Raw genomic sequence first — 18,997 nt, 5'->3', positions numbered from 1 at the left:
CAGTCTAGCAGGGCAACATGCCCCCCCTCTCTGGGCTCCCAGCCCATTGCTGAGAGGTTGGGAATTAGGAAGTTTGACTTATTTCATCTCCTCTGCACCATGTGGGTCACAATTCTGTTCAACCTCTAATCACATAAGGTGAAACTAAATGTTTTTTACAGCCAGGATACTCGTGACAAGGTTGTATGCTTTTGCCGAGTAGAAGGTCCCGTTCCTTGGTCGGTGACCTTGGCCCCTGTGGCGTTCCTGCTTCCACTGTAGCCAGCCCCACCTCTGACTGCCAGTGGCACTCCCGACGGGGGATCTGGGGCCAGTGTGGTGACAGGATCCCACTCCTGATGAATGATTTGACCCTGCTCTTACGCTGACTTGATTCGTTTCTGCAGAACTAGGGGAATGCCTCTCCACATGGCCTTAGCCTCACGCCTACCCGCTAGCTGGTCTCAGCTGCTGCTTCAGGTCCTGTTCCAGGTGCCTGTGATCAAGGAAGAAGCCACATTGCCAAATCCAGTGGTCAGCCTCTACTTCTCATCTTGACTTCTCTGTGGCATCTGCCGATGGCCCCTCTGTTTCTTTCCTCTTGGCTTACTGAAGTGCGTGCCTGTCTCCAGGTGGTTCTTCGACCTTATGAGTCCCTCCCTGTAGTTCTCATTGGTGGCTGCCTCTCTTCTCCTCCTACCCTCCCTCGATGATGTCGTTCAGTCTCGTGGCTTTAAATGCACCTGCCACAGATCCTCAAAATATCCCCACCAAACCCTGTCTCTTGACCTCAAAACTCGTCTGTCCAATGGTCTTCTCGTCTCTGCCTCATTCTCTCAAGCATCTCAGGCAAACTGTTCAAAACCTAAGTCTCATCTTCCCCAAAAAGCTCATGCTGGCCTCTCATTTGATGGCCACTTCAGTCTTCCCTGATGCAAGCCAAGAACCTTGTGTCATCTCCTGTCCACTCTCACACCCCACACCCAGAGGGCAAGGAAATCCTGCTGGCTCTAGAACCAGGCCAGTTCTTTTCACCTTCATTGTGACTATCAAGGTCCATGCTAGCTCAGCCGTAGCAGCCCGGGAGCCCCCTAACTGATCTCCCTGCTTCTACCCATGCAACACAGCAGTCTGTTCCCAACACGGCAGTCAGAGGCATTCTTTAATACAGAAAGCAGCTCCTCTCCCTAGCTTAGGGTCTCCAGTGACTCCCCGTCTCACTAAGTAAAATCCCAAGACCTCTGTATTGGTCTCCTATGGCTGCTGTAACAAATTACCACAAATGTGGCCGGTGAAAACCGCAGAAACATTTTATCTCACAACTCTGGAGGTCAGGATTGGAAACTGGTCTCACAGGGCTGAAATCATGGGGGCCACAGGCTGCGTTCTTTCTGGAGGCTCTACGGGAGAATGTTTCTTGCCCTCTGGCTCATTCACCTCTTTGACTTGTGGCCACATCACCCCCACCTCTGCTTCCATCGTCCCTTCTCCTTTCTGACTCTGACCCTCCTGCCTCTCTCCTATCGAGACCCTTGTGATCCCTCAAATAACTCAGGATCATCTTGCCATCTCAGCACCCTCCATCACACCTGTAAAGTCCTACTTGCCATGGGAGGTTCCATATCACCAGATTTCTGGGATAAGGACATGGACAGCTTTGGAGGAGAGAACAGTGGCATTCTTTCACTCCCCTCAACCTTCAGGGATCTACGAGACTTTATATGGCCTGTAGCTCTCCCTCCCCGCCTGCCTCTCTGGCCCGTTTAGGGACTCTCCCTTTCCCTTATTGTGCTCTTGTCCTCCCTTAGGGCCTTTGCACTGGCTGTTCCTTAGCTGAGAAAGCTCTTGGCCCGGATCGCAGCATGACTGCCCCCTCCCCTACTGCCTGCCTTTCTCCATGAGGGCGACCTGCACCACCCCATCTCGGACTGCAACCGGTTCCCTACCCTTGGCATTCTGCACACCCCAACCCAGCTCTGTTCTCCCTCCCAGAAATTCTGGCTTTCCGACATACTCTGTAATTCACTTACTGTTCTGGCTTCCTTCTGGAAATATCAGCCCCACGTGGACAGGAATTCCTGCCTGTTGTATTGACTGATGTCTCCTGAGTGCCCGTGCAGTGCCTGGCATGTGGCGGAGCAAGCGAGGAAACAAACAGGTGGAACCTTGGCCGGCGTTGGCACCAGACTTTGTGATCGGGTCAAGCCGGCGCCAGAGAGGATGGACGGGCAGTCATGATCACGGCCAGAGCACACAGAGTGCTTCTCTTCTGCAAGGCCTGGGGATTGCTTGGCCCCAGACCCCCAATAAGATCAATGCTGTTGTCGCCAGCCCCCATCATCACAGACTCAGAAAGCGAAGAGAGAGGAAAAGTAATCGGCCAGAACGCGAACTAGGGCAGCCTGCACCCTCGTCGCCACCCCTGAAGTCAGAAGAGGTCTGCCGCACGCCATTGTTCCTTACTTCTCTGAGATGCTTTCCTGAAATCTCATCATGCCTGGCACCTGGGCTGTTGCCTTGGTGACAGAGATCTGTCTCGAGGGCAGAGGATGGGGTGAAAAGGGTAGAGATGGAGGAAGGGTTGTGAGTGTGTGTGTGTGGGGGGGGTGCACACTCACAACCCACTCCCAGGATCAGTCTTGGGGACTGTCATTCTAAACCCCGGGAAGCCCATCTTCCTCACAGCATCCCTTTTATGCTGTGTCTTTGACATAACGCCGAGCCCATGTAAGCTTCCAGTCAGCCCCTGGCCACCCCCTCGGTTGGTATAGGAATCCTCATTCACATTCTCTCCCTTACTCGTCACTTTTCCCAGGTGGGAGCCAAACATGCTATGAACTATTTGCGCACTTGAGTAAATGGAGGGGAGACCCTGAGGGGAGATGTGCAGGAGGCCTGGGGGGCTGGAAGACAGACGCTGCTCAGTGCTCGGTCCCCCCACTGACCCCCGGTCAGCTCCACCTCCACCAGATTGGAGGGGCCAAACTTACTCTGCCGGGCACATCTGAATAGTTTCTTACATGAAGAAGGATCCAGAGAGCTGGGCTAGAGACTAAGATCTAATACCCTGTTTCCGTAGATAAGCAGGTTGGCAACAAAATCCTGCTCTGGTTGCAAGAGTCTGTTGCCTTTCTTGGCTCCTCTGCTCTCACCCATCTCCAGCAGTAGCCCCACCCCCCACTCCCCATAAGCTGAGCCAGAAAGGGGAAGGGCTCATTTGTTAATCAGTTACGCTAAGTCGGGCACTGGATCAGGCTCTTCTAGAGCGACTGCTTTGCTTTATCCTTTCAGCAACCCTGGTTGATAAGGGTTTTCATCTCTATTTTATAGCCGGGGAACCTGTAACCAAGAGAAGTTGAATATTGTGCCCAAGGTCCTAAGAGAGTGGCAGGCAGGATTTGAAGCAGGGGCCAGCAGGCTCCAAGTCATGTGTATTTGTTGTGCTCTCTGTTTTACCAGTGGGGGTCTGAAGTACTTCAGGCGAAATCTCCTCTTGAGAGTTCCTCAGTCCACAAACGTAGTAGTAGGTTTGGGATATTTTTGAAAGGGTCTTGGGCAACCAGGCTTCTTCAGAGAAACAGAACCAGCAAGTGGAGAGTTCTTTTAAAGAACTGTGAGGACTGACAATCCATAAGACAGGCCAGCAGGCTGGAAACTCAGGCAGGATTTTGATGTAACAGTCCAGAGGCAGAATCTCTTCTTTTCCAGAAAGCTCAGAGTTGGCTCTGACATCCTTCCACTGATTAGATGTGGCCCACCCAAACTGTTGAGGGCAAGGGCCTTTATTTAGAGTTAACTGTAAACATTAATTATAGCCACAATATATCTTCATGGCAATATTTAAAAGAGTGTTTGATCAAACAGCTGGCCCCCTGGCCTAGCCAAGTCAACCCATAAAAGCAACCATCACAGGCTGAACCATCATACATATGGTGCTTAATGTGTGCTGGGCATTGCACCAAGAACTTCCATGAGCACATGTGCTTTTACTCACCAAAATGTTTAACAAGATCATGAACTCTGAGACTCAGGATGGCTCAAGTGACTGTCTGGGAAGAGCCGTAGAGTCAGAACTAGAAGCCAAATGTGTCTGGTTGCTACTGCTCCAGATTACTTTCCAGAATCTTCAGCATTAATAATCTAGATTTAGCATTCTAAAAGGATGCATGAAGGGACCCAAAGTCACTCAGCTTGTCCAGGCTGGCTGCAAAACTCACATCTCTTGGCTCCTAGTCTAGCCAGTCTCCTGGGAAGATTCTGCATATGAAGCACTCTGTCTCCTGCAGGACTCCCTTTCCAGATAAATGGTGGAGGCACATTGTGCATCCCTAGGTGGTCAGCAAAGCCCCAGCAGGGGAAGGTTAAACCAACAGGAAACTGTGCATGAGGGCCTGAGCTATATCGTTGCCAACTCAATGAGCAGATGTGCTCAGAGTCAGTATCCTGAAACCATTTTATTGCTGAAACGAGTTCATAATGAGATCCACTCAGGATATCAACATCCAAACCTCTTCGGACTGAATCTGAAATGGACCTATCTAGTGACAGATCCATCCTTGTGGCAGTCTGTGTTTTAGAGAGATTAAAGGGAATTTTCGAAGACACTCCAGGATCTGATGCTCTCTCTGCAGACAGAAATAAGACTTCCTCAGGCTGCATTTTTTAAGGCATGCTGCTTGCTTGGTCTACGTTCTGTGGGCCTTACAAGATACCAGTCGGGCTGGTTTGGTTGCAAGCAACAGAGATCTGCAGTAGGCAGCTTCATTGAAATGAAAAGAAGTAAAAGGAAAACTGATTAAAAAAAAAAAAAATCCAGTGGTATTTCTTATGGCACCAAAGTAGAATTTGGGAAACCGATACTTGAGACCATAATTAACCCGGGCAGCTCTGGGCCCCTCTGCAGCTGAAGTTCAGAAGCCTCTAGAGTGTTGCCTGACATCAGTGCATGTCAGCCCTTTGGTTTCCAGTCTCGGCATCTCTGTTCAGATTTCCAGGAGTGAGGAACTGATTTGCTCGGCTTGAGTTAAGTGTCTACCCCTGGACATGGCCCTGGCCGTGTTCCCAGAGCTGTTTCTACATGCAGGGACCATGAGAAAAAGAATCATCTTTGAGCAGGGCAGTCTGAGAAGTGGCTACTGTAACGTGATTATAATAGTGACAGAGAAAGACACATGGGCACCCACAGACCTCTGTTGTGGGTGTGTGTACATGCTTTGACCATCCCTTTGTGGTTCAGTGCCACTGGCCTCCCACACTTTCCCAATTATCTTAACATAATTAGCTGCAAATGCAATCTTGGGCTTTCAGCATCCTGAGATGTTTGCGACAAGAATGTAAATACCAGGCAGGAAGGACTTGGGCTATTTTGTTCATTCTGTGGCTCCAAGTGCCTAGCTTGGAACCTGGCATATAGTAGGTGTGCTCGGGGATTGTTGAATGAATAATAGCCACCCATCCATGCTGGGGTGCCTCTCCGCTCCCTCCTTCCTGGGGCTTTGCCATCTGGTGAGTCCAAGGATATCTTCTAGAGCCCTGTGGCCTGCCCCCGATACCCAGAACCAATAGATAAGGTATCCGATTTTCCTGGAGGAAAGGCGGCGAGCCCCCGTTCTGCCTATGTCTAATACAGGATTGAGTGAGAAGAGAATGCTTGGCCGCGGGTGAGGGAATCTTGGGTGTTTGGAAACTCGGAAGTCATTGTTCAGAGAGACAAAGCAGGAGAGGAATGCAGACCAAAGCAGGCTGACTCGGGCTACTTGTCCTCCAACTGGCTAAATACAGCTCACCCAGATTTTATCTTGGTGTCATCCTTTGAGTCTCCCCAGAAAGAGTGACATCAGGGTCATACGTCGTTTGGTGTATAGTTAACATAAGCCTAATTACAAACAATGAATTACAACTGCTATTCAGAGGATTCTAAAATGACCTTCTGGTCCATCCTAGCCATGCCCTATCCAGGGGGCACTGATGCCACCCCTTTCCCAAGGCAGGCATCTGAGACCTGTCCTTCCTCTGATCTCATCATTCATGGATACCAAACCCTGCTTCGTCCTTCTCACACTGTCGCTCTGTTCTTGCCCCACACTGGCCTCGGCCGACACAATTTTCCTTCGTGGTAGCATGACTCCCCTTCACGGACTCGTCCCTGCTTACATACAAGTTCAGAGTGAAGTGGCTTTAGTAATACGATAGCGGTAAGTCATATTGCTGTGGAAGGCTTTGTCTTCCAGTATTTTGCAAAATGCCTTCCAGTGCCCTGATTACCCTAAGGAAGACTGCTTTCTCTACATCGGAGATGATAAGCCAATAGCCCTCTCTGGCACGGAGACCCAAGAGTCAGTGGTCTGAGCAGGAAGCCAGAATGGAGTACCAAAGTCATGTCCAAAAGGGATCATTGGGGGAGCGCCTGGGTGGCTCAGTGGGTTAAAGCCTCTGCCTTCGGCTCAAAAGGGATCATTGGGAAATCAAGCCAGGAAATAAGGATCATGTTGTGGTCGAATAATGACCACGTGTTGCTGCAAGCCAACCATGTACCAAGTGTGCCAAATGGTATTTGTATTTATGCTACCTTGTTCGGCCCCCACGACAGCTCCAGGAGGGGGATATCATGGCCCCATTTTAGGAAGGAGAGACCTGAGGTCGTAAGAAGCTAAATGACTTGTCCACTACAGCAAGACTCATCAAGTGACGGAACCAGGATTCAAACCCCGTCCGTGTTCATTACAAGCCTCCTGCTCTGTGTCCCTCCCTGAGCCTTTCTCCCTTTCAAAATGATGCCTGCAGAGCTGGGCAATGGCAGACAAATCTAGAAGAGCAGGAGCCGGATCTCAGAGGAGTAGAGCAGAAGTCCAGGTTCAAAGGTGGGAGTGAAGAAGCACATGGAGAATGACCCCCCTCGCGTGGGGTGTGAGCTCTGTCTTGTTGGGCGCTGGCTGCATGGGGCAGGTCTGGCGACTTTAAAGGCTCAGGCTGGGGGATTCAGGGGTTGAGAAGTCCAAGAAATGGGACCTAGAAATATCCAGGTTGGTGATCCAGTTATCAACTTGCTGTCCGACGCTCCCGTGTGGCCAGTGGTGCAGAAGGAGTGGATAGCCAGACCAGCGGACCCTGCAGGCTGTGAGTCCCTGGAGACCTTCCTTCTGTGCTTGGCTCTGACAGCGACACTGCAAAAGTGAGGGGGAGGGTCTCCTAGCCCCTCCTATCTGGCCTGCCCTTGGTTCACTCTCCAGAGAGACTCCACGTTTTGGCTCAGAGGCAGGCTTTCTTCTCTGGACTCCTCAGTTACTACTCAGGAGTTACCACTCAGTTGGCCAAGCTGCTTGGCCTCCTTGAGCCTCGGTTTCCCCATCTTTAAGCTGAGAGTTGGACTGGGGCTTTCTGTCCTCCGCCCCCTGTGCCCCCTCCCTGCCCTCATGTGGGAAAGGTCTCTCTGCCTGGCCTCACGGGGACCCTGTCTCTGCCTGCCCTCTCCTTTCAGGAAGTCTGTCATCCAGCTCGACCTTGCCAACACCAAGAAGGCGATGATAGTCCCTGCATTCGAGACACTGCGCTACCGGCTGTCTTTTCCCAAGTCGAAAGCGGAGTTGCTGTCAATGCTGGACATGGGCACTCTTTTCACATTCAGGTCAGTAGCCTCAGTGCTGTCCCCCGGGGTCGTCCGAGGCCTTCCTGTCCCAGGAAATCAGACACCAGAGCTGCTGGCCCAGAGTTTGCTGCTACCTTAGACCACCTTAAGGCCAAAAAAAGGGCCACTGGTCCCCAGCTACATCTTTGGAATATTCTTTCTTCCCACATGCCATGTGGCTTTGTTTCATACATGAGTGGGGAGCGTCCTGTATCCAGATGGAAGGACCAGATGTCAGATGGGAAGTCACCTTACCCTTTCTGTACTTTACTCAGCATAGGTTCCCGATCCTGTCTCCTGTCTGAATTCTGTCTTTGGTTTGCTTATTCCTTCATTCACCTGGGAAGCAGCTTTGACCTATTAGCACCGTGGTTGCTGTTCCCTTTTTCCTTTCTGCGGGGGAGTGGTCTGTACTCCGCGGTCCTCAGGCCTGGGATGAGTGCCTGCAGCCTCATCAGCTAATGGCATTAAGGCGACTTCAGGGTGGGATGCGGCAGATGGGGCAGCTGACTTTCCCATTGCCTGAGTGGTGATTTTTTAAACAAGCCCCTCATTTGCCTGATGCTCCAATCAGTCCTGTGGGAGCATCACAGGGAAGCTACCCTGCCGTCTGTCCAAAATGCCCACGGAGTGTGTACGACGGTACAGGTGAGAATGGGTTCCAACTCCCGGGAACAGGCTGTGACATTTAGTGCCCTTGCGGGACGTAGGGGTCCTTCCTGGTCCCTTAACAGAGCAGTCTGAAGAGAGAGCCAGTGCTCCCCTCTGCTCCTGTTTGAAAGAGAAACCACCACTTTGAACAGGGAAAGAATGGCCACCACTGCCTTTGAGTAAAAAAAACATACATTTCCAGGCAATCTGAATTTTATTGAAAACGTTGTAATAATAACTTCGGTTTCCACCCTACTATTAAGTTACTAGAAGTTTCTAGAAGGTTTTCTCAAACAAACTTTATTTTGGGAAAGTAACCTTATGAGATAGGTTATTTGTTCAACAGTTCAGAGATGATCCTTTTTCACATTTTAAGCAGATAAACTGAGGAATGGAAGGGTCCTACTGGAGCCAGGACTCCAACCCCAGCCTTCCTCCTCTATCCAGAATTCTAGAAAGTGATCTGAGATGGTCTAATCACCTCTCCCAACCCAGACTTCTTTCTTCTTGGAAAGAAATAACAACTACCATTTGTTGACTATGTAACTTGTGCCAGGCATTGTCATCAGCTCGTATAATCCTCACAACAAATCTGAGGCAGATACCGTCATCCCCCTTTTACAGATAAAGAAACTGAGGCTCTGAGAAGCCAAATGACTTACTCAAGGTCACACCCACCAGTACACAGCAGAACCTGAGTTCAGTCCAGGTCTGAGGAGCTGCAGAGTCCACGCTTTTAACTCAGATCCCATTGGACTGAGTCCTGAATGTTCTTACCAATCTGAGTTGGATGCAGGTGAAAAATAAGACTCTGAGACCAGATCTTCATCTGAGCCTCCCACAGACGCCATAGCCTGATGGCTCCACACCAGACAGATTTCCAGGGCCTCTTTCCTTCCATCTCCTTCCCCAGGTGATTTGAGAACTCATTTCAAGGCCATGTCTGTGGGCAAGAGAGCTGGGACTTGGCCTGCCATTTCCAGGATTCCCGCTCTGGCCACAGCTCACAACTCACAAGGTCAAGTGCTAAATTACAGACCTTCCTTCCCTCCAAGAAATTGCCTTTGTCACCTTCCCTCCAAACGATGAGCTCTCATGTCTCCTCGCAGCTGAGACCCCCTCCCACTGCGGCTGGAATGGGAAATCATCCCCACCCCTGCTGGTCCTCTAGGTCCTCAGAGCGGGGTCCCTGGATGAGTAGCGTCAGCGTCCCCAGGGAACGTAGAGGTCTCAAGTCTCAAGCCCTGTTCCAGATGTCCTGGACCAGAAACTCTGGGGGTGGGACCCAGTGATGGGTTAAGCCGTAGTCTCTGAGGGGATCCTGATATTCAGCTCAAGTCTGAGAACCACCGCTCAAAGCAGGGTGCCCCCAGATCGCTCCAGAGTGGCACCCCACTTGCCGCATCCAGGAAATGGTTTTTGTCTCTGTTGTTTTGAGGCTACCTGGTGTCACTGGTGTCAGAACAAGTGAGTCCCCTGGACGGACGGTGGGTTCCGGGGGGCGGAGTCAGGTGGCCGTGTGCTCTCGTGGCAGGTGAACTGTAACGTCACCCTGCTCTGTGCTGACCAGCCGGGCAGCACATCTGTCCGTCTTCGGGCCGAGCTCATGGAAGCTGCACCCCACACACCCAGGGGACCAGGACCGACCGAGCTGCCCTTCCTCCTCTCTGCTTCCTTTGTCTCACACAAAGCCAAAGGTTTGCATTCTGGATAAGGTGGCTGTTGATACATTGACATCACGGAGAGTAAGACCCCTGCGAATTGACATCGTATCTAGGGCAAACGAGAGGGAGTAATGAGCATATCTTCCCTTTCAGAGGCATCACTGTATATCAGCTCCTGCTCTGGGTGCCTCATGTGAATTCACATCATGTCATAAATCCCTGACGTAGGCATGATTCTGTTTTACCAAGAGAAAGAAAGGAACAATTATTATTATTTATTAATAATTTTGCTTAGAGAAGGAAACAAAGGAACGGAGGAATTAGGTACATTTTCTACACCTGCTGAGAGACAGAATTCCAACCCAGACAGGTGGGCTCCAGAGCCATTGTTTTTAGCCGCCTTGTTAAAGTGCCTCTTAGGGAAGGAGCATTTATTGAGCGCCTCCTGTATGCCAGCACTGTGCCAAGCCCTTTATAAACATTTCCTCATTTCAGTTCCCCAGCCGTTCAACAAGATAGGTGTTCTTTTCCCCAGGGGACACAAGAGGGAAGTAAAGTCTAATTTAAATGCTCTGCTTCCGCTCCTAAGTGACAGGGGTGGGTTTTGAACCCTGGCGCGGTGGCCCTGCTGTGCCGAGCTTGAGCCAGTGCGTGTGCCCGGCCGCTGGTGGTGCTGGGCCGGCCCTGCAAGTGTCAGGTGTCGGGACTGCCTGTCGGGCTAGTTCACGAACAGAAAATCAGCTCCTTCCCGGCTTGATTCTTGGCTTAATCCCGACTTCCTGCAGTATCCCTCCTTTCCACACTCCGTGCAGGTGGCGTTACTCAGCCTCTTACGTTCCTTCCGATCGTGGGATTGTGGTTTTGTGGCACTTGCTGAATCCGTGGAGCTGGGGTTTCCAGTCCCTGCCCTCTGCCAGCCCGGCCATGTCGCCCAGTGACACTGTACTGAAGGGCCACAGATTGGCCAGTGGGCAGTTCGCGAGGGTCCCGGGAAGGTCCAGCCTCTGGGGTGAGGGTACAGAGTAAGCAAGTGGCCACATCGCCTACCAGAAGATTCCACCTGTCATATTGCCCACGGGCTCTCGCTTAACCCTCACGTGCTTTAGAACCTCTCTGAGTGGAGGTGGGACCCCAAACTGTGAGCTCCTTTCTCCCTGAAGCTCCCAAAGTTGTTGGGGTCCCACCTTTCATATTACCTTTTTCTACAATGTTCTATTTCCCCAACCCCTTGCTCTTGGACCAGGTCTGCTGTCCCATTTGGCTCCCAGGCTCCTCCCACCCCTTTGTAGCTTCCAGAGGCGGATTTCTGCCCCACTCCCTGCCCTCTGTCGTAGGTACCTGTCAGGTTTTGAGAATACTTGTTCATTAATCTATTCAACTTCGTTTCTGATCACTGACTCTCTGCTCTGGAGAGGCCAGAGAGTGTGGGTGCTGGGGACACAGAGGAGAGATCACCCAGCATAGAGATCCAGGGTCCTGGCCCTTGAGTGAGACTATCTGGGTTTGAATCCCAGCTCCAGCCTACTGTTTGTAAGTTGATACTGAGTAAGTTTTAAGAATTTTAAGCTGTAGGGGTGCCTGGGTGGCTCAGCGGGTTAAAGCCTCTGCCTTTAGCTCAGGTCATGATCCCAGGGTCCTGGGATCGAGCCCCACATCGGGCTCTCTCTGCTCAGCGGGGAGCCTGCTTCCTCCTCTCTCTCTGCCTGCCTCTCTGCCTACTTGTGATCTCTGTCTGTCAAATAAAAAAAAAGGGATTTTAAGCTATAGATACAATATTTACAATATAATCCTTATATAGCAAGTGCTTCATAAATGTTAGCTTACTATGAATGTTGTTATATGTGTGTATTCATTTTCTGTTGCTCTATTATGAACTGCCACAAATTTAGAAGCTTGACACAATACAAATTTATTATCTCACAGTCCGTAAGGGTCAGAGATCTGGACACGGGATGGTTGGATTTGCACTCAGGGCCTCACTGGGCTGAAATCAATTTGGGGGCAAAGTTCCAGTTCTCCTCCAGAGCGTGCCGTGCTCCTCTAGGCTCCTTGACTTCCTTCCCTTGCACATGGAGGACTGTGGTCACCATTTCCCTGATGGCTCCTTGCCACGTGGACCCACAGGCAGCTCACACGTGGCTCTTTGCTCTCTTCCAAACCCAGATCTAAAAGTTCTCAGGATTTGGCTAGGGCCAGCCCCTCCCCGCCCCCAATAATTCCCCTTTATTTAACCCAAGGTCAACTGATTAGTAACCTTAGTTACATCTACGAGGATCCCTTTTGCCAGGTGATGTGACCTTCCCATGGAAGTGGTGCAGCCACAGGTCTTGCCTCAAGGGGGAGAATTCGCTACAAGGGCTGGGTCACCGTGTTCTCCCGCACAGACTGACAGGCAGTTAGGTCCCTAGAGACCATACAGAGCCCTCCAGGAATTCACTTACCCTTTCATTGTGAGAGTTTCCTCATTATGAAGGATGTAGATAACGGATGGGATTAGTTTCCCAGGACTGCCAAAACAAGCTACTACAAACTGGGTAGCTCAGCACAATGGAGATGTATTCTCTCATAGGTGGGGAAGCCAGAAATCCAAAATCAAGGTGTTGGCAGGTTCATTCGTCCTCCAGAGGCTCAGGGAGAACCCTCCCTTGCCTCTCTCCAGCTTCTGGTGGAGGCTGACCGTCCTTGGCGTTCCTTGGCTTGTGGGTACATCACTTCAATCTCTGCCTCCGGCTTCCCATGGCATCACAGCCCGGTGTGTGTCTCAAAATCCACATTTCCTCCTCCTTTTTTTTTTTTTGTTTTTTTTTTTTTTTAAGATTTTGTTTATTTATTTGACAGAGATCACAAGTAGGCAGAGAGCGAGGGGGAAGCAGACCCCCTGCTGAGCAGAGAGCCCGATGCGGGGCTCCATCCCAGGACCCCGGGACTATGACCCGAGCCGAAGGCAGAGGCTTTAACCCACTGAGCCACCCAGGCGCCCCCATTTCATTCTTCTTATAAAGACAACAGTGGTTGGAGGAGAGCCCACCCTAATCCACTATGACCTCATCTTGATACATCTGCAAAGACCCTCTTTCCAAATAGGTCACATCCATAAGTCCTAGGGGTTAGGACTTGAACCTATCTTTTGGGGAGACACAGTACAACCCACAAAGACCATATCTGCATATACCTTTTCTTCCTCCCAACCCACAGAGTTGGGGAAGCTGAGTTTCCTTCCTTTCACGCAATGGCTTTTCTCCCTGTGACCTAGGTACCACGTCTGGACAAAAGGCCACGCTCCCACAAACTTCGCCAAGTGGCGGACTGCCACCACGCCTTACCGTGTTGAGTGGGAGGCAGATTTCGAGCCGTACGTTGTCGTGAGAAGGGACTGCCCTGAGTATGACCGGAGGTTTGTGGGCTTTGGCTGGAACAAGGTGGCTCATATCATGGAACTGGACGCACAGGTGAGCTGATGGAATGTCGTGGAGCTGGCGCTACGGGGGAAGAAAGTGTAGACTTCAGGGCCGAAGGGGGACCCCGGAAGTCAGAGAACAGAGCCCTGAGAGGGAACAAGATGTGGTCAGGGACCGGAAATGAGAACGTGGCAGTGCTAAGTCTCACGACCACGGATGCCCAAACCATGCCTCTTTCTCTACTGTTGAGTAAGAGTTGGATTCCCGGCCAGGACCCAGGCAGGTGTGGGGGTCCTGTGACAAAACGTTTCACTCCCTGTCCTCACCCAGTTCAATAATGAGGACAAAAAGAATCACCACTTGATCATTTGACCTTTGAGCCGTGTAACTGGCACAAAGTTCCTCCGAGTTCCATATAAGGGACGCAAGAAGGCATGTGGCTGAGACGTAGCTCATTATTCTACCCTATAACTAAAGTGATGATTTTCAGGCTGTATTTCATTGTGAAACACTTTCATTCATTCAACTAATACTCACTAAACACCTGCTTCAAACGGAATTAGCAGAATTCTAACAGGTTATACCGAGTGTCTGCAAGCTTTCTCTGCAAAGGACCAGATAGTAGGTTTAGGGGCTCCATGGGGCTGACAGGTCTCCTTTTTCAACTACTCAACTCTGCTGTTGTAGTTCACCTCCAGACAGTATCTACACATGGGTGTGGCCGTGTTCCAATAAAACTTTATTTCTGAAAACATGTGGCAAGCCGGTGATGCTGCTCATCACCCCCAGTGTTAAATAAACAAAAGTAAAACAAGATACTCTGGTTGCATTAGGAGAAGGATGCCTGGGGCTCTCAACCCCACCTTTGTTCTGTTTGTGTGCTCTTCTCTAAAGCTTCTCCTCATGGAGCACAGTGTAAATATTTCTCAACAGAAGCACCTCAAATTCCAAAAAAAAAAAGTCAGATGCTCAGTGCTGGCTGCCCTAGGAATCACCTGGATTACTTTCCAACAGTTCCAGTATGTGTGAGAGCAGTCCCAAGTGATATTTTTTAAAGATTTTATGTATTTATTTTTGAGAGAGAGAGCACAAGTGGGGGTGAAGGGAGGAGGAGAAGTAGACTCCCCACTGAGCAAGGAGCCCTATGCAGGACTCGAATCCAGGACCCTGGAATCATGACCTGACCCAAAGGAAGACACTTAACCGCCTGAGCCACCCAAGCACGCAGTCCCAAGTGATTTTAATAAGCATCTAGGGTTGCAAACCACCAGTGTAGACAAAAGATTGTAGAATAGTGTCCATTTTTAAGAACAGAAGCATGCCCTTTAATGTCCATTTTTTCAATAATACTTGGAGGGAGTACAGTGCTGCTCACAGACAGAAACGTTCAGTCTACCCCAGCTTCTGTTTGAAGGAGAAGAAATGTCATGTTCTTGTGTCCAGCAGTGTGGTGAGGTGAACTGGTTCAAATAAAGTGAATTTTTCCAGCCCCGAGATGCGGGCTTGATTTATTTTATGCAATTTTGACAGAACTCCTGCAAATTTCTTGATTATTTTTCTTTCTTTGCTGGTGGCACAGCCAAACATAACTTTACCCTTTCCAGTGATTGCCAGAAATAATGAGTACATACCTGACAGGTCATCCAGCCGCACCTGTAGGGCTAGTGGGCTTGGTCAGGTTCTTTGTCCCCAGAGGCAAGTCCCAAACAGCTCAGCTCTGGGGGCTCTTGCATTTTCTTTTCAGGGTTGTTCGTGTCCCTCCTCACCATCAACGGTCCTTTCTTGCTGCGTCAGTGCCCCTCCATCTGGACCAGCTACCTTTCCCCAGTCTGATTTTCCCTTTCAGAGTTTCTTCTGATCTGCTTTGGGCTGGGGAACAAGATGACCGAAGCTTATCAGACCTTAGGTCCAAAATCAGAGAACATGGGGTCTGAATGAAGGTGTGCGGGGTTCTCCTTGGAGTTCTGGTTCCTAAATTTGTGTCACCTATTTTGGCTATTTGAGGCATTTTATTTTTCGTCTGAGTTTCGGTCTGTATTCTGCCAAGTGGAGGCTATTCTGTGATGCTGTGACTTACAATAAGGATGAGTAGGCAAGAGCTTTGTTCTTTTTTTTTTTTCCTTAAATTAGTTTTTATTTTGCTCAAGTATATCCATTAGTAATTCTTTTTTTTTTTTTAAGATTTTATTTATTTATTTGTCAGAGAGATTGAGCACAGGCAGGGGGAGCAGCAGGCAGAGGAGAAGCAGGCTCCCTGCCGAGCAAGGAGCCCCATGTGGGACTCGATCCCAGGACCCTGGGATCATGACCTGAGCTGAAGGCAGACTCTCAACCAACTGAGCCACCCAGGCATCCCTAGTAATTCTTTTTTTTTTTTTTAATTTCTTTTAAAAATATTTTTAAATTTAAATTCAATGAACATATAATGTATTACTGGTTTCAGAGGTAAAGGTTAGGGATTCATCATTTTTATATAACACCCGGTTCTCATTACATCACATGCCCTCCTTGATGTCCATTCCCCAGTTTCCCCATCTCCCCACCCATCTCCCCTCCCTTCCAGCAAACCTCAGTTTGTTTCCTATGATTAAGAGTCTCTTACGGTTTGTTCTTAATGAGCTTCCATCCAGTGGGATTTTTTTTTTCCTTGATTCTTTTTTTGTCCCTTCTTGTGTACTAATCTGTTGAGGCTGTCAAATCTCATCAAGCCCTATGAGAAATCCCAGAAACAGACATCATTTCATTGAGCAAGAGCTTCTCTCATGGCTCGGGTCACTCTAGAGCAGCCACATGGGCACCTGCTCTCATTTACCAAGACCCTTTCACAGGCCATGAGCTCTGCCCAGCACTATCCATCCATGACTGGTCATCTTTCAAGGTAGGTATTATGATGTTTATAGGTGAGAAAACTAAGGCATTGAGAAGCCCGGTAACTTGTCTAGAGCCATGCAAAGAGCCCTGCACCGTCCCTCTCCAGCATGGCTCTGTCTCCATGACCTCCTCCCTGCTGATGTCGTTCCCCTCCTCATTCATCCACTCGGTCATTTGGTCATGCAACTGGACATCTATCATACCTTCCCGGGGGTCCTTGCAAGTGCTCACGCTGCTCTCGTCTTCTAGGAATATGAGTTCATCGTGCTGCCCAATGCCTACATGATCCACATGCCTCACGCCCCCAGCTTCGACATCACCAAGTTCCGGTCCAACAAGCAATACCGCATCTGTCTCAAAACCCTGAAGGAGGAGTTCCAGCAGGACATGTCTCGCCGCTATGGCTTTGCCGCCCTCAAATATCTCACGGCTGAGAACAACAGTTAGCACCAGGAAGCCCACCACTAGGGAGAGAGACCTATTCTGCAGGGGGAACACCACTCGCTGTTTGGGGCCCAGCCTTCAAACTCAAAATTGAGCAATGCTTTTTTGGTTTGTTTTTATTTGTCTCTTTGGCCCAACAAAGCTGCCCATACTACAGAGATCTGGGACAAGGATCCAGCCAGCGCCTCTCTGCTCCACAATCTGGCATTCCCAGAACGTGGAAGAACAGCTTGTTGACACAGTCTCTTCAAGAATGGGACACAGAGGAGTTAGAGGAGCAAAGGGGTTATCCAACCACAAAGCCACAAAACCAAGCAGGTCTTTAGGACGTTTTCATTGCTTTTTAAGAAAGGAAAGTCAGGGTGCTGGGGGTTAGCCATCCTGGGAAATAAAAGCAAAACTGTCTCTTCGTTCAGAGGAAACTTTCTTTTTTTGTCCTGCAATCTAGCCACATATCCAAGGTGGGAGGCAAACCAATGATCTGAACCAACCATTTGGAAAAACCCAATGGGGACGTTATACTGGGTGGGACCTGGAGGTGGGGCGGAGGGGGGGGGCGTCGTTTTGTTCTTTATCCTCAAGGACACTCTTGTTTTGCTTTGATTTGTTTTTGTTTGGTGGGGGTTGTTTGTTTTTGGTCTGGGAATCCAAAATAGAAAACCTGATCTTTTAAGGCTCCGAAGGAGAATCGGTTGCCTCATCCAGCATACCCCTGTCAGCAGTGGCCCCGCAAGGAGTACGAGAGTCTTCAGCCACTATCTAAAATGGGCAGCCTTCTTCAGGTTTATCACTGAGGCCCCCATGACCTTGAATCCCCTGCTCTCCAGAATCCAGGGGCTCAGACGGAGACTGTGGAAATACGAAGACCGTCACATTTGCTATTGGCCGTGACTGGTTCATGGGGAAAGGGCTCAGAAGGGACTGTTCCAGCGTACATGGCAGGTACAGACCTCTCAGGCCTTCAGAATTCCAGTAGTTCTCACAAGCCCAGTTCTGAAGATCCCACGTGTCCATCTGGAGACCATCAGGAAGACTGTGCTGGGTTCCTCTGTGTTCGTGTTAATTCCCTGCGGCTGGGACGAGGTCACGGCCTCGGGCTCCCTCTGGGACCTGTCCAGAGAGTAGGCAAGCACCTTTACCATTACACGGATTAAGGAGACACTGGACTTTTTACCCATTTTCTTGAATCTTCAATATTAATGTTGTGTTTACATTGATGAGAACAAGAGTCCACGCCCTACTCTTGGCTGGGCTGTTTGTATGGAGTTGCAATGTGACCAGCGAACGCTGCATTCAATAAACGGAAGTCCGGACTGTTTCTTCCCCGCGCCCTCCCACTCTTGTAAGAAGCTGCTGACACACATGCCAGTGTAGACAGCAGGACCCATCAACGGCAACCTCACACTTGCACTTCTTCCGTTTATTTTTCTCATCCCTTGAACCTTAACGTTGTTTTCTCCGCTTCTGAGGTTAGATCTCGCTTTACACTCTCACCCTGAAAACACGTTCAGAGTCTCTGTCCAGCTTCTGTCTCAGCCCCAAAGCCAGATGTCTTATATCCCAGATGCTAGCAAGGTAAATCCTGGTAATCGGTAGCAAAGCGAGCGCCCAACCCGTTGTCCTGATGGTCACGTGACACCCCACCGTGCCTTGACTTCCGAGACCCTCCCATGTGTTACATGCTCAAGTGGAGAATTCACTTAGATTTATTTAAAAAAAAAAAAACTTAGGAAGACAATTACTTGGACTAATCTTCACACAGATGCAGATAAGTTTCTGTGTGTGTGTATATGTATGCATGTATGCATATATACATGTTCTACATATATTACATATATATATAGCACATATGTGGCATGTACATCACAAAATTAATACACAAATACTGTATAAAGTAAAACATCAAGAAGTATTCACAATATGTGTTAAAGTCCCCTTTCTCCATGGGTGTGTGAGAGCCTGCTCCCGCCAGCTCGCAGGAACCTACCATGTGCATCTCCTTCCTACTGTTGTGTTCTGTGCCTCACATTGTATGTTGAAATTGGCCATGATGGTAGTATTTATGCCATGGCCATCAGAAAACCACAAATCAGGGCACCCTCACCACCCCAAGAGCTGGTTGTTAAACATTTCCCAGTACACCAATGCCTTTTTCTCTTCCCTATGTACATACACACAGACACACACACTCTCACTCACTCCAAAATCATCTTTTCCAGAGAAAACCATTGTTAGATGTAACTTGTAATGAGTCCCTACCAACTGCTTGAGCCGAGTGGAAATGTACTAGGAGTATTGGTTCCTTGATGTTTAAAAATCAATTTTTAATTCCCTAAAGCCTTTTATTTTTCACATGTTTTATAGCC

General features: G+C 49.5%; 1 protein-coding gene across 1 annotated transcript in view; it reads left to right on the top strand.

The window, feature by feature from the left end:
- The window catches only part of LARGE1 (LARGE xylosyl- and glucuronyltransferase 1), a 520,460-nt gene extending 502,511 nt beyond the window's left edge, over positions 1-17,949 (top strand). Inside the window, exons 13-15 of the mRNA XM_032836533.1 lie at positions 7,457-7,603; positions 13,172-13,367; positions 16,437-17,949. Coding sequence (XP_032692424.1) covers positions 7,457-7,603; positions 13,172-13,367; positions 16,437-16,634 — 541 coding nt within the window. The 3' untranslated portion in view covers positions 16,635-17,949. The remainder of the gene's footprint in view (positions 1-7,456; positions 7,604-13,171; positions 13,368-16,436) is intronic.
- The last annotated feature ends 1,048 nt before the right edge of the window (positions 17,950-18,997 follow it).

The sequence above is a fragment of the Lontra canadensis genome, unplaced genomic scaffold, assembly GCF_010015895.1.
Source record: "Lontra canadensis isolate GAN:19392208 unplaced genomic scaffold, GSC_riverotter_1.0 scaffold93, whole genome shotgun sequence".
Classification (NCBI taxonomy): Eukaryota; Metazoa; Chordata; class Mammalia; order Carnivora; family Mustelidae; genus Lontra; species Lontra canadensis.
The sequence above is the reverse complement of the archived record's forward strand: the minus strand, read 5'-3'. Positions and strand labels throughout refer to the sequence as shown.